This window comes from Ambystoma mexicanum, chromosome 11, assembly GCF_040938575.1.
Source record: "Ambystoma mexicanum isolate Mex_15411 chromosome 11, UKY_AmexF1_1, whole genome shotgun sequence".
NCBI classification, from domain to species: domain Eukaryota; kingdom Metazoa; phylum Chordata; class Amphibia; order Caudata; family Ambystomatidae; genus Ambystoma; species Ambystoma mexicanum.
In genome coordinates, this window is record NC_090934.1 from 166,147,455 (window position 1) to 166,162,763 (window position 15,309).

General features: G+C 44.3%; 1 protein-coding gene across 14 annotated transcripts in view; it reads left to right on the plus strand.

Moving 5' to 3' along the window:
- The window catches only part of SRRM1 (serine and arginine repetitive matrix 1), a 935,651-nt gene that overhangs the window by 182,233 nt on the left and 738,109 nt on the right, over positions 1–15,309 (plus strand). For all 14 annotated transcript variants that reach the window (XR_011279577.1, XM_069622717.1, XM_069622715.1 and 11 more), the window contains exons 3-4: positions 3,787–3,909; positions 7,203–7,373. Coding sequence is in view for 13 of the 14 variants with exons in the window: in XM_069622717.1 (XP_069478818.1) it covers positions 3,787–3,909; positions 7,203–7,373 (294 nt within the window). In the remaining variant the exon portion in view is untranslated. The remainder of the gene's footprint in view (positions 1–3,786; positions 3,910–7,202; positions 7,374–15,309) is intronic.

Sequence of the window (15,309 nt, forward strand, 5' to 3'; positions counted from 1 at the left end):
CAAACTCCATAGGCATAATCTTTACATTGTGACACAAAACACCTGAGTGCAGTGACACTGGGGGAAGTCTCTTAAATTTCCCAAAGGTTTAAATACCGTCTCTTGGTGAAACTGTTTCAGGAGCAGTGAAGTGAAATTGACTTTACGTACATTTTGTAAATCTAGACCCAGCACACACTATCTTACCATAAGGTGCTGGAGGGGTTACTTACTATACCCTTTGTCTAGTTTCTCATGTAGCAATTTTATGTTGCCCTTTCTACAATTAATGGCTGGTGGCAGTGGTTTACTTTCTACTACCATTGGGTGCATTTACCGCAGGCTGCGTTCGCAGCTGCAGTAAGGCACCCATGAGTGCCCATTTTGTGAAAATGGCCCAGGTCTTGTTTTTTCGTCATTTTATTTTCAGAAAGGTCCTACTTGAGATTTCCTCTGTGGACCAAACCAGGTTTGGTCTCTTTGTTTTTGTCTTTGGCGGGATTCAAGAGTGAAGTACGCCTCTAGCGCCAGCATGTCTGGCAGGGGCAGGAAGCGAGGGAGGTGCCCGAAACTCCCTGTGCTTAATCCCCTTGGTTACAGGCATGCACCCAAAGCTGGAGGACAGGACAGCCACCCTGCTGAGTGATTGACAGCTAGGCTGGAATGAATATGGGGGAAACCTGCATAAAAGGCAGGGCTTTTTGGCTTGGAAGGCAGAATCGACCACTGGACGAAGGAATCCGAAGAAGAACTTGAAAAAGACGCCTGCTGCAACTCCTGGACCGTTGGTTTGCCCGGTGAAGTCCTGCTGCTCTGCTGAAGCTCCAAATTTGTTTAGACTAGAGAAGCCCTACAAGGACGACTTCTCCCCTTGGGTTGGTGGGACCAATCAACCCCAAAGTGAACTCGTCTGGACATCCCCTCGGAGCTAGTTGTACTTCCGCAGCTGCTGCTGGAACCGAAGTGCCAGGGAGAGGAACACCACATCAAGCGCATGGCTTTTAAGTTCACACTCGAGCCCCCGGACTCCCTTGAAGCAGGACTGACCAAGCCTGAGCCACCTGAAGAGAGCTGGACCCCAGATGTGGGGAAGGTCTAGAGTGGTATCCGAGAGTTTGTGGTGGTGCTATTTGCTGAGACACGAGGAGCTGAAACCGCAAAGTGCCGTTGAATTGCAGTTGCCGACCTTCCCATTGTTTTGCAGGTGTCCCCAGAAGTCGTCCTCATGACTGAGGCACAGGAACATGATCTGCAGAGCCACACAGGAACAGAAGCCAGCGGAACCATTTCTTCTAACCAAAGGTACTGTAAACCGAAGGAGACTTACCTCTTGTGTAGCCTTACTTGTTCTCAGTTGAGACTTGTCTTGGTTGCCATTACAGAGCTGCTGACAGCTTTGCCCCTCACAAGCCTCCCAGCTTGTGGCCCTTCAAGTGAATATGATTTCTACAAATGTCTCTAAAAACATTGTGCAATACTTTTACTTGCAAAAAAAAGGGGTTGGGGGGGGGGGGGGGGGGTTTGGCAGTTTCTCTACTACTGGCCTATATCTCGGGTTATAGTCTCAACCAGAGTCTTTAGCTCACCTGCACAGAAGAGCTTCAGCTCCCCTAGACTTTGTTCAACTAACATTGACTGTCCTGGCTGTCCGAGACTCTTCTACCTCCTGACTTTGTGCTTTTACCTTTTCCCCCATGAAAGGGTTCATTTACTTTGTATTGGAGTGTTTTAAAAGTACTTACCAGTTTATGAATCATTTGTTAACCTTTGTTTTATTCTGCCATCTAACCCTTGGCACCCAAACTCCGTATTGCTCTAAATGTACCAGTGATAAATCAATGTCCACAGTGCCCTAGCTATTTGTCACCTGAGGGTCTAGGTAGCGTCTGTGTGCCATCCCCAATGGGTATCATCTGATTGAGAGAAACCAAGTGTGTTTTGAAGTGTATTGTAATTGTTACTTATATTGCTCCCTTCTGAAGAAGGCTTATAGACAGGACTGTTTAATAATTGTTTAATCTTAGAAACCTTGAGTGTTTATTTGATTATCTGTCACTGTGAAGCTTTTTTTTTTTTTTACAACCCTACTGCTCACATTGACCCCTCTTGAGATTAGCCTGGGTGCTCAGCCACACTACCAACCTGTGTAGTACAGACTTCTACCAAAGGTTGGCGTTCCCTATTGCCAGGAGGTCAAGGTTGCTGCGGAGCCTTCAGTTTTACTACACTGGATTTTGCTGATCTATCATGGGAAAACTGACATGTCCTTCAGGCTCTCTGTACTGGGAAACGTTGTTTCCCTTAGTCTAGTTACGTTGTTCATCACTTTTGGTAACTTTTGATCATTGTCCAATGCGTCTTACAATGCAGTGCACTGGGGCACACTTTTTGTTTTGTCCTAGACTAACAGGATTTTTGGTTCTATGGGGTCTGGCATAGATTCACATTTGTAATTATTTATAACGTGCTTAATACCCACCAAGAATATTCCCCGTTGTCAGGCTGGGAATCCTCGGTAACAGAAAAAACAGTTTTCGTTTCTCCTATAAACCAATCCTACTGCCCCCAGCCAATGACTGCCCTCTACCTAAGCCCCTCCACAGGCAGCCATCTTCAGATTTTTTTCTCATCTTTGTGCTATTGTTCAGGCAACCTTCGTGGGAATGCCTCCTGCATCTGTAAATGTTATTGTAAGTCATTTTTGATTATAATTGACATCCCGGTTCTTCAAATAGATGCAATTGTATAAATAATTTGTATACTTTCTGTGTAACTTGTATTAAGAGGGCTGGGCATGTGCTTGACTGACTCCTTTTCCATCTAAGACTGACTGCTCAACTACCTAGATAGTTTGGCTAGACAGGCCTTGCAAATTTTTGCTAGCCCTACAGGTCTAGTTAGTTCAACTACTCGCCCCCAAAAAGGGCCTGCCTTTCATATTACAAAATAAGTACTCTTATTGTTAAACTAGTGTGAAAGCCTGTGCGTATGGCCAAAGTGCGTGAGGGGAGACGTTTTCACATCGGACAAACATATATCTGGCCTTTTTTTATATTGTATGATTTTGCGTTTCATATTTTCGATTTGGGCAATGCTGTCACTTAGAGGCCTTCCATGTACAGTAAAACGTATATTTGTGATTTACTTCAAAGAACGTTTGGGTGAATCTACTGTTTCCTATATCTTTGTACTCGCCATAAAGGGTGAGGAACATATAAATGTTCCTAGCCCTTCATAAAATCTCCTCGCCTATGTGAGTGGGCTAGGAGATTTTGTGAGCCCTGATAGACGGTGTATTTCCCTGTTCACCTGAATAGGGTGGCCTTTCAGAATCTGTCCACAAGGCTGATTCTGAAAATCCATTTTAATGCTCACCATAGGAACGCCATCTAAATTATTAATGTATAGCTACTTTCTGATGGCCCAAAACCAGTCCCACCTTATTCTCACTCCAACCGCCACAAACATGGAACTGCTTACCTACTAATTGTTTCTTCTTGGAGGACTTGTCTTTCCATCAACCTAACGTTTAAAAATATGAATATCTTGAATACCAAGGGACTCCTATAATATTCGTTTTCTAGATCTTTTTCTGAGGTTGCCAAATGTTATCGAGGAAGTATGTACGTTTTTCATTCATTGGACAAGTTGCAAAATTTATTCAGTAAATGTATTTGCTGGTCAGCACATGAATGATTCTGGATATTGTGCTGCAGCATATTCGTGGTTTAGCGTTAATTTGCTGATATTTTGATACATTTATTTACTGCGTCATCTTAACACAACGTATTTTGTTTTTGTAAACAGGTAGACATGGTCAAAGTAAATCTAGAAGTAATAAAACCATGGATTACGAAACGAATAACTGAAATTCTGGGATTTGAAGATGATGTGTTAATTGAATTTATCTTTAACCAGCTGGAAGTAAAGGTAATGAGTTTTTTAAATTCGAATCTGTAACTCTCTTTTCTAATATGTTGTGAAACGAACTTTGACATCTAATGAAGCTGTCAAATTTTTTAAATATATTTAAACAAACGAAAATTGTTGTGTATTTAAAATTCTATAAGGATGTTTAGCGAGTGACCAGGGTAAAAATATTTGTATTGTTGTACTCTTGCTGTTAAATATTAGATATTTTGGCAGCAATTTTCTAATAATTTGATTTATGATTTAAAAGGCTTGAACCAAAATGGAAGTTATTCCTTGCACCAGACGTATAGCACCATCACCATATTAGGTCACTGCAGAGTGCGTCCCCAATGTCGCTCTGACCCAACACGTGATGATGCAGTGTGTGTTTTAGAGGTGAGTTGTGTAAAGTGGCCGAACAAAACTTTTAAGTAAACAGCACTTTGGCAAAGCTTTACACTGCTCTTACATGAAAGTGTTTTTGTATGAAGCATACAGTAAAATGGTAAAAATGAATGCTAAAATAAATGCTGCAACATAAGGAAAGGCATTAGCCCACACTTTCATAAAATATGGCTGATGGAAAAGAGTATTGGTGTTGCAAAGAAATAGACGACTTGCGAGAAAAGAATTTCTGAATTTGTAGAAGCTTGATATCTGGTTGAATATTGCCTGAAAAACTCAAATACTTGAAGGCAACACTTAAAGAATAGTTTTAACCTTTCTATTGTATTAACCCTTTCATTCCTTGCTTTGCATTTTGTTTAATGATTTTAAAAGTAAATTCTTTTTCAATGGGATAGTTTGCGCGTAGCATTAAATTTACAGATATTTCAAAAACTGCTTTCTTTTCCTTGCTTTAAGACTTCACATGTTATGTTAAAGGTTCTCATACCGTGCACTGTTGCCACCTGCGCGATTTCTTGGCGTTCTGGCGGATCTGTAAGGCAAGGAGGGAGGCGGGTAAGTTAATAGGGCTGAGCTGGAGAAAACGAGAAAGAGAGCTGTGACGTGCTGTTGGCAGCTTCAGTTTAGTGACGCCGGTCACTGGGAGTAGGTGTGTTTTTCAGTTGGTAGCTACCACGTGTTGGTCGAGACTGGTTTCTATCGTGGTGGTGTTGTGAAGTGTATGTGGGGTTTGTGGTGTTGTAGGGATGTGGTTGCGTCTAGTTAAGATTTTTAAGAGGTGTATGCAGAAGGGTGAGTTTTTTTTAGTAGGGTTAGTTAATGGCAGTACCTGTTCTACCCCCGCTGTTCCGACTAAGTGCCACCCACATCCCTTCTCCTTTAGTGCATTCTGGTGTGCCGCAGTTACCACCCCCACAGGTTCCTCCAGGGGGATGTGTTCCCTGTGCCCTGTAGTCCGTCCGTGCGAGAACGGTACACATATAGAGGCCCTCGATCACTGGTTTCCCCTTTGTCCCTCTATTGTGAAGGGCACATCCTAGTCTCGAAGCCACCCCTTCCATTCAGACGCCTTTGTTCTCCCCTACCGTCCTCACTCCCCTATCCTCACTTGTGTATTCACTTCATGGTGCGTAGATGTTATATCATTTACATCCTTTTTGGAGCTGAAGAGTCAGGTTTTTATAAGTTTTCAAAATTTTTAGATCGTCCTTCATAGTTCGTATTTCTCAGGGGAGGGAGTTCGATAGTTTTAGGGCTAGACACGAGAATGCTGATCCACCACTTTTTTTTCTTTGTGTATGGTTTAAGTTCTAAGCAGATGTCATGGCTGGATCTGAGTGTTTTAGTCGGCTGGTAGATCAAAATATCATGTTAAAGTAATGGAGTGAAGGGCGTGGGGAAGGTGTGGGCTGTAATGTCACCTTTATTTCTCTGCTTATTTTGCAAAATTTGGTGCCTTCTGCAAATTGATACATTTTCCCTTAAGAGTGCAAAACGTTAAGTAGATCAACTTAATTGTGTTTCCGAATTAACGTTATGGCAACATTTACATTAGCAATACATTGACATGCACTACAAGTGCTTTAAAAATCGATATGAATTCATACTGTAGTGTAAAATGCTATTGGACAAATTGACACGCTTTTCCTTCAGCTGCATCAAATATGCTTTTAACTATTTTTAGATTCTGGCAAGTTCATTTAAAGGGTCTTCACAATACCGAAGTGAGCACAAAGTATGGGTCATCAGTTCTGTAGCAGACTTTTATGACCACTTTTCATTGGTGCATTGTTACATGACCCTTTCAAACCTGCAGTGTAAAATGGGAACTCACGTTCCCGGTGTTTCGCCTAGCCTTAAAAGCTCACATTTGTTTACAAATGTTTCCTTTTTAGAATGAGCAAATGGAACTGAAATTAATGGATGGAGTGCATCTTATTGGGGAGTATGCTTTAGTTGGGTTGATTTTGGCTTATGACTCATGAGGCTATGTTGTGTAGATGTATTATAGTGCATTCCAATTGTGTCCTGAGATGACATCCCCCATACACTGAGCATGAAACAAAAGTTTAGAACGTTTTATTTTTTAAGAACCTGTTTGTGGTTTGTGTTCATTGTTCGTCTTTTGCAATTTAAACTGAAGGTGGTTGAGTTGGTTGCGTTAGGGAGTCGGAAGCAAGCCAGGGGAACACCATTCTCTACAGGGGACTTCGCGATTTCAAAATCTCATGGTTCCGGGAAGAAGCAGACGACGTCTGGAATCTATACATTGTGCTGTGACTTTCTGTGGACCTTGTAAAGATTTTAGAGCGTGTAAACACCACAATCAACCTTTTAACTCTTTGTGGCCAGAACATAATGACATTCTGTGTAGTTGTGTGGTAAATACCTTACCATGTTGTCCATGGGATTGGAACCGTTATGTTTTGTTTTTTGAAGTATTAAACAGGCATGCACACACTTTGTTTCATCTTAATCGGGTACTTTATATAATTCTAGTGTTAGACAAGTATACTTTCTGTTCACACCAGCAGACGAAGACTCATTCTTTGCTTTGTCAGTCTATATAAAGGGTTTATGGTAGAATCTGCCACCAATAATTTTTTTAAACAAACCCAAAGTCCCTTTTTTCTTTTGATTAGCACAGAGCAAAAAACATTTGGCTATCTCCAAAGCCACAAATGATTAGCAGACTCGCTCTCCTAGTCATCGTTATAGTGACCACCCCAACCAACATACAGTGTGAAAGATTACTGACCGTTGAATGAGACTGTTTATGCAAGTTAGTATAGGTATAGTTTCAGTTAAATCTGCAGTAACCACTAGAAACTGTTTTTTATGGAGTACTTCTCTTTTCATGGACTGAATAACCTTGGTGTCTTCCTGTTATATTTCCTCTGCAGAATCCAGATTCCAAAGCGATGCAAATTAACCTTACTGGTTTTTTAAATGGGAAAAATGCCAGAGAGTTCATGGGAGAGCTTTGGCCACTTCTCCTGAGTGCTCAAGAAAATATAGCTGGTATTCCCACTGCTTTTCTCGAACTGAAGAAAGAGGAAATTAAACAGCGACAGGTTGGTTTTTATTTATTCGGTTGTTTATGGGTAAAGAGTTGCTGTCTGAATCACAGAACCACTTTTATCATACTGTGGAATGACCCTGTTCTGATGGATTTCAGTAGTCTTTCAGATGTAACTGAGTATATAGTATTTTGAGCAGCATGCTGTAGTTTACGTGGTAATATTCATGCACATCAATGAGATGGCACAAAGATGGATTTCCACAATCGGCCCTGGGGTGTGGATTTTGGGAAGTGGGAACACACTGAGGTTAGCCAAACCCAATCGAGGTCATGTAACAGAGCGGCAAGTCTTAGTTTCAATCAGGCTGTCAAGAGTCTACGGCTACAATGAGTCCATACAGAGGAGTACCAGTAATTCCAGTTTGTGTGGTGAATCCTATGGATCCCTCACTGAAACCCTGCCTGAAGTCTCCTCCCAGGTGCCAGGGAAAGGCAGACTCTACCTGATCCTGACCCTCTGGGTGGTATTCTGCGGGAGCATCACCTGGGAAGAGAAAAGGGTCAGGGGAGTGAGGGAAACTCGTGGGATGAGACACAGTATTTAACTCCTTTTAGGGAGGACTTTGCCCAGCTACCACAGTATGTTCTGGCTTGTTGCCATAATGAGCCAATGGTTCCACAGATTAAATGTAGAAAAGGTCTGCCAGAAGCCACATATTGTGAGAACCTGAAAAACCATGATTTAAAAAAAAAATGTCCCCAATTCCCAAGGGCATCACAAGAGGAAGTTATTGAATACCAAAAGCCATGTGACTAAATCTATATTCCTCTTTTCAAACCTATATAGTAGCTAACTATATTACCCCTTTGATACATGTCTTAAAGAGAAGTTGTGACTCTGGGGTGGGGCTACAAAGATGCAGGCGTGGTCATCTAATTGAAAACAAGCACCCACAGCTGGTGGAGACTGAGAGGCTTAAAAGACCCCCTCGTGTGTGAGAATGAAAAAAGCAGGGAAGGCAGGAGAAGCAGAGAGCTGACCTGGAAAAATCCATGCAGGCTGAACACGCAGTGGGATGCAAGATTAGAGCGACTTACCTGGTGAGTCTGCAGCATATGAATGACTCTGGGGCACTACAACTTGAGCTGCATGCATCGTGCAGATTGTTTCACTCGCGAGTGAACGAGAAGTGTGCAGATGACTAATATGAACACACAGAAACCAGCGAAAAAAGGTATTTCTTAAAGCTAAAAGGCTCTAGAACTGGGGTTTTAGGATGTGAGACTCATACAACTCAGTTAATGGGGAGCAGGGGGTGTCCCATTCAACTCGAAGTCTCACAAGCAATACACAAGCCAAAAGGTCCTGGAAACTTGGCAATACCCTTTAATCATACGTTGCCAAAGACCAGAGGGAAATGGTGAAAATCCCCAGGGCTGTACAGAACACTACTCAGATTCTGGGATACAAACATGTGTAGTTGATACAAACCTACATTGCCAAAGCCTAAAGAGTAGGGCAGAGCAAACGTAAGGCTTGGAACTGTTGGTGTTTTGGTGCAGAAGAAAAAGGGAAGTGACAACCAGGATGCCCTTCTGGAGAAAGCTATCCAGAGGGAGAGGAGCAGGATTGCGAGTGAGTCCATAAGGACTTGGATGAATGTTGTTTTCCCTAAAAAAAAAAAAAAAAAGAAGTTGAACAATATAGTTGCCAAACACTGCAAAGCTGTTTTTGTCCAAGGTTGGAAGGGGCCATTGTTGTTTATTTACTCTGGAGTTAGTCGGGCAGATGGATAGACTTGTGGTGACACACCTGGTATGAGATGTAAACCAGCTATTATGGCAATTGTAAGCTTGGCAAGGGAGTAGACCAAGCACCTGTGGATGCAGTACAACAGTTGACGAAGTGTGGAATTGTGGCAATCAATATTGTGATAACAAGAGAACTGTATAAAATGACCTTTGAAGTGTGGATGTTAAGAAGTTTTAATTTGACAAGCCATCCAGACAAAAACAATTGTTGTGGTTTACTGGAAAAAGACGTACATGAAGATTGTTCCTTTCTTTGAAGTATTTTGAAGTGTTAGAACTTTATTGATGAATTGAACTGTGGAACTTTGTAAACCAGGACCAGGATTTCCTACCTTCATTTTGGAACTATTGAGTAAAATGTAGCTCAAATCTGGGAAAGGGAAAGTGCACCCAGAAGAGACATTGGTTATACATTAAACACAATGATGCATTGTGTGTTCTGTTGAATGACATTGCCGTATGTTTCCTTATTAGGTTTAATATACAAGTGTGAGGGCCAGATATACTTTAACAGAGTTTCCTTTAGTTTATTTTAAGCAGGGAATCCTAGTTAGGAGAGGGATAGTGAGATGTTTAACTGTTATTTAATTTAATAAACTGGCTAACTTTGAAAGTCACTCCCCATTCTGACCCCTCACAACAGGTATATATAAAAATCAAGAAAGATGATCCCTGGGGCACTCTGCAAGTAATGGGTATAGGGTCTGCTGCTGCAGATGGAGAGAAGACCCTCATAGTCCTGTCATTGAGGAACAACTGTATACATGCTATAGCTTCTTTCTAGATGACTGCATAAGACTTTGTGGTCCACCAAGTCAAATGCAGCCATGAGGTCAAGTAAGAGAAGTGCCAGTTTTCACTTATCTTGAAGTGTCTCTGGTTGGGCACTTCAAATTGGTAAGTGCAGTTTCTGTGCCATGTTGTGGCTGGAAACCAGATTGGTGTGAGCCTAGAAGCAGGTTAAGCTCTAGGAAGTTTTGAATTTGGGTGTATGCTACCTTGTCTAGGATTTTTAATAGGAAAGGCACAGTGGTGATGGGCCTGTAGTTGGTGGGTATATTGGGGTCTAATGTTTGTTTTTTCAGAAATGGGAGTACCCATGATTCTTTTAGATTGCAAGGGATGGTGCCAGTAGTGAAGGAGGCGTTGATGAGTTTGGTGATGAAGGGAGCTAGATCTCTGGCAGCGTCCTTGATCAGTTGAGGTGGGCATTGGTCACCTTTGCAGTTGGATGGTTTGAGAGCAAGAATTGTTTTCTCAACCTCAATAATTGAGACTTTAATTTGAGAAGTTAATTTGAGTATGGTCTTTGGGCTCGGGCAGAGGTATTTTATTGTGGGGGACTCTGAGCAGTTAGTAAGGCTTTCTCTTGAGCTATTTTGTTTTGGAGGTTGGTGACATTGTTGACTAATGCATGCTGGATGTCCGAGCACCATGTTTTATCTTTGATAGAATCATCCTGTGCTATGATGGGAGTTCCTAATTCTTTCAGAATGGTGAAGAGCTCTTTTGTGCTAGAATTGGCTTGTGTGATTCTGTCGTAAATTTCTTTTTTGGCCATGAGGATATCCTTTTTGTATTGAGTAGAGATATTAATTAGATTTGTTTTATTTTCTGCTGTGGGATGTAGTTTCCAAGCCGTTTCACATCTTTTCTCAAATCTTAGGTTTTTTAGGTGAGGTGTAAACCAGGAGTTGAAATGGTTTTTAGGTTTGCTATTCCTAAGTTTAAGGGGGCGATACTATTGAGAGCAGTAGTCGTAGCATTCTTATATTCTTCTACTAATAGACTAGGGTCTGAATAGTCTGGTAGAGAATTAAGAGTGGGTAAGATATGGGGTAGGAGGTTGTCTGCTTTAATGTTTTTCTTATTTCTAGTTAATGGGGGCTGGGGAGCAGGTGGTGGTGTTTGTACGGTGGGTCTTTTAGTATCTAGAGTAAAGGATATAAGGTGGTGGTCAGGCCAGATTTATGGGGAGATGGCGACGTTACAATTGTGGTTGGCTACCCAGTCGAGAGTTCTCCCTTTAATGTGCGTAGGTCAGTTCACTTTGTGTGAAGCCAAGTTCAGTCAGGATATTAGCTACAGAAGTGGCCTGGTGGTCATTGATATCAAATCCTAGGTTAAAGTCTTAGCAATAAGGTTTGTGAGGTATTTTTTAAATTCTCCGGGATGCTGGTGGAGATGTCTTCATTAAAGGTGCTGATAGGGCCTGGTAGTCTATAGAGGAGATGAATGTTTATAGTTTGGGAGTTGGCAGTGGGTAGTTTGATAGTGATTCACAGGATTTAAGATTAGGCGTGGAGGTTATTCTCATGCAGAGTTTGATTTTGGCGATGATTGCTGTTCCTCCACCGCGTGATTCTGGTCTGTCCGCTCTAAGAATGGCATAGTTGTTGTGTACTGCTAGGGTCAGTGGTGGGCCTGCTGCTTCATGTAGCCGAATTCAGTGATGGCAATGCAGTCGTCATCTGCTATGATGACCTCTGGTATTTCTGTTGCGTGGGCAACTAGGGACCTAGCATTTATTAGGGCACCTTTTCAGGTCTGGTCCTGACTGTGGTAGTTGGAGTGAGTTGAGGGGGGCATGTGAGTTAGTAGTGGTCTTACTACTTTTAGAATGATTCTTGGAGTTAGGTAGTGGGGTGGTCTTTGTTAGGTGGTGTATTTTAGAGCGAATATAGTCTAGATTGATACCGTATCTGATGAGGGGTTCAAATATTTTAGGCAATCATGCACAGTGTCTAAGATTTCTCTGTGCTGTGTTGCAAGTTTTTTTTTATAATAGGTGCCTCCCGTAGGTGTACCTGCATTGTCTAAGGGCAGTTTAGAAGACCTAGTGATATTGGCGACAGCAGTGTTTCTCCAGCATGGATTCACATGCTCATGAATAGTCCCCGTCGTCAGGCTGGGAATCCTCGGTAAAGAAAAATCAGTATCAGTTTCGTTTCTGATCTGTCTTTCGTAGTAGTAACCAATCGCTGATCTCTGCGTCATACTGACCACAGCCAATGACTGCCATCTCCCTAAGCCCCGCCTCTGGCAGCCATCTTCAGATTTTTACCGCACGTTCAAGTGTTGGGAGTCCTCGTGCTTAGCTCTCGAGCTTTTGCTGCGTTTTCGCGCTTTTTCAGGTGAATTTTCAAATTTTTCGGTTAATCGAGCCTCAAGCTCCACCGTTTCTACTCCCGTTAACGGGTACCCGTTGCGGGATTTTCCTACGCCCCTCAAGGGTGAAGATTTAGTCGAATCAACCTTTTGGAGGATTCCAGAAGATTTGCGGCCTACTTCGAGATGGCCCAGGACGCGAGTTTGTCACCCGGACCCAAGCTGTTTCGCAGCTGCCCTGGATGCGGGCTGCAGAATGTGTTTAAGGACGAGCATTCGCAATGCCTCTACTGTCTTCATGGGGACAAGACTCATGTAGAGAAGGACTGCCAGTTCTGCAAGAACTTGTCGGAGCGGACCATGAGGGACCGTCGATCCCGTCTCTCCAGCTGGTTGGAGAAGGGCTCAACGGGTGAGAAGAAGAAGAAAGGGTCAGAGCGGGCTTCTAAGTCCTGTGCAGGCGCCCCAGCGACGGGGGCCCAACACCAGGCCAGGCACTGCGAGTCCGCTGGCTCCGGGAGCGCCGAAAGGTCGGGCTCTTCGGTCGCCAGGCAGGGCGCACCTTCCCCGGCACCATCAACCACGAGCCAGCGTTCCGGTTCGGGGAAGAGGAAGTCCGAGACCCCGGGTAAGCTTCGGGAGAAGCCCCGTCCGATCTCGGGAGGGGGGGAGCGAGGCGTCGCCCCTCCCCCTAAGGAGAAGGCCCGGGACGCACCTAAGGTGGTGAAGGCCCCTACCCAGCAGGCAAAGGCCTCTATCGAGGCGATCGCGGCGACTCTGGCCAAGCCGGCAGAGATCCTGCCAGCAGACAGACCCTGGAGGACAGACACTACCAATTCAAGGCGCTCCCCTTTGGCATTGCCTCAGCGCCAAGGGTGTTTCCAAAGGTCCTGGCAGTAGTGGCCGCACACCTGCGCAGACTATCCTTCCCGGTTTACCCTTACCTCGACGACTGGCTCGTAACAGGGGACTCTTATGACGCATGCTTTTGAACACCCAGAAGACCGTGGACCTTCTGTTCAGTGTGGGATTCTCGATCAACGAGAAGTCCAATCTAGTCCCTAGTCAAGTAAAACTATTTCTGGGGACTCTAATTCGGACAAAAGAGGGTCTCGTCTTTCCCTCCAACGAGAGGGTTCAGAACATCCTTTTTCAGATGCCACAATATGTGGCCAGTCGAGAGGTGATGGTACACACGACCATGCGGCTGCTAGGTTTGATAGCGTCCTGCATATACTTGGTTCGCCATGCGCGCATGCGTCCCATGCAAGAGTGGCTCAACAGCCAGTGGTGTCAGGCCAGCCGACAATGGGAAGATCTGGTAGTTGTCTCGCCAGCCCTCGTTCACTCTGCAGTGGTGGTCGTGGGAAAACCTCTTGAAGGAGAAGAGACCCCCGCAGTGGAAGCTACTCTCACGACAGACGCATCTCTCACGGGATGGGGTAGCCTCACCTGCTTCAGCAGACAGCGCATAGAGTGTGGTTCCCACAAGTAGCATCCATCCATATAAATCTGTTAGAGCTGCTAGCGGTATTCAAAGCACTGAAGCCCTTTCAAACAGCTACAGGGGAAAACAGTCCTGGTCCTGACAGACAGCACCACAGCCATGTATTACCCAAACAAACGAGGGGGCACACTCTCTCCAGGGCTATCCAAGCTGTCCCAAAACATTTGGATGCAGGCTCTCAAACACAAGATTTTTGTTGTCCCAACACGTTCCAGGGGAACTCAATCTTCTGGCAGACGTGCTCAGCAGAGATTTCCCACTGCACTTAGAATACGAATGGCGTCTAAACGAAGACATTGTCTTCACAGACTGGAGCTTCCAAGAGATAGATCTGTTCGCTATGCAGGAGAACGCCCAATGCCAAGACTATGCCTCCAGATATCCCCAGAACCACTCCAAGGGGAACGGTCAGGTAAATTTGTCTACGCTTTTACCCCGACTCCCCTTCTCAACAAAATAGTGCACAAGATGCCGCAGGAACCAGTTACCATGATGCTAGTGGACCCCATGTGGGCCCGCCAACCCCGGTTCGCTCATCTAATGGAAATGTCGCTCTCCCAGCCAGTAAAACTACCCTTCCCGTACACCATGTTTCAGGACAGGGGCAGACCCTACACCCATGCCCACAAACTCTGAATTTAGCAGCCTGGTTCCTGAGGTCATAGTTTGGACACCTACAACTCCCTCAGATGCTTGGTCATACTGAGGGAAGCTAGGAAACCTAACACGCGCTATTGCTATTCCAGTAAATGGAAACGCTTTGTCATCTGGGGGGCCATATCATATATATCCTATCAGATCATATATCATATCTGGTGTAATATCAAGGGCGTGGATCCCATCGATTGCTCACCCAAACACATTGTGCTGTACCTAACCCATTTGTTAGACTCAGGTGTCATGATGCCTACCCCCAGGCATCCGGACCAAGCCCATCAGCCCCGGGAGCAGGCATCTAGACATTTAGTAAAACCTCAGCAGCCCCGGCTAGGGGCTATCTGGGTTCAGTCGCTCATAGTCCTTACTTACCTCAGGCAGACCATGCTGCAAATTACTCCAATCTAACATGAAGCCTGAAAGGGACTATTTTTTACTCGGGTGTGGTTCTAGGGACGACTTACCTACTTTTGAGGCTATTTAAACCACGCCCGACCAGCAACACACGCTTTACGTTATTCTGCATCCAGCAGCGTAACACTCACCGTGCCTGCGGCCTGCATCCAGTCTTCTGCCATGCCCACCTCGAATACGGAGCTCCTAAAACAAAGAGGAAAGAAAGGGACAAGGTTGGAAAACGAACTTATTTCTATTCCACACCTGATTCTGGATCCATCTTGTCTCCGGACCTGTAAAGAACATCATTTCTGCACGCGCCGCACCTCCAGCAGCAGCGCTGCGCCATACTCACCAGTCTTCACAGCATCCTTCGGGTCGGCGCTGCCTCCATCATTTCTTTGGCACCTAGGAGACAAAAGAAAACCACAAGGTGAGCCGAGGGAACCAACAAATATAATTCTTACCACCATAGACTTACCTGATTTAACACCGGAGGCATCCTTTT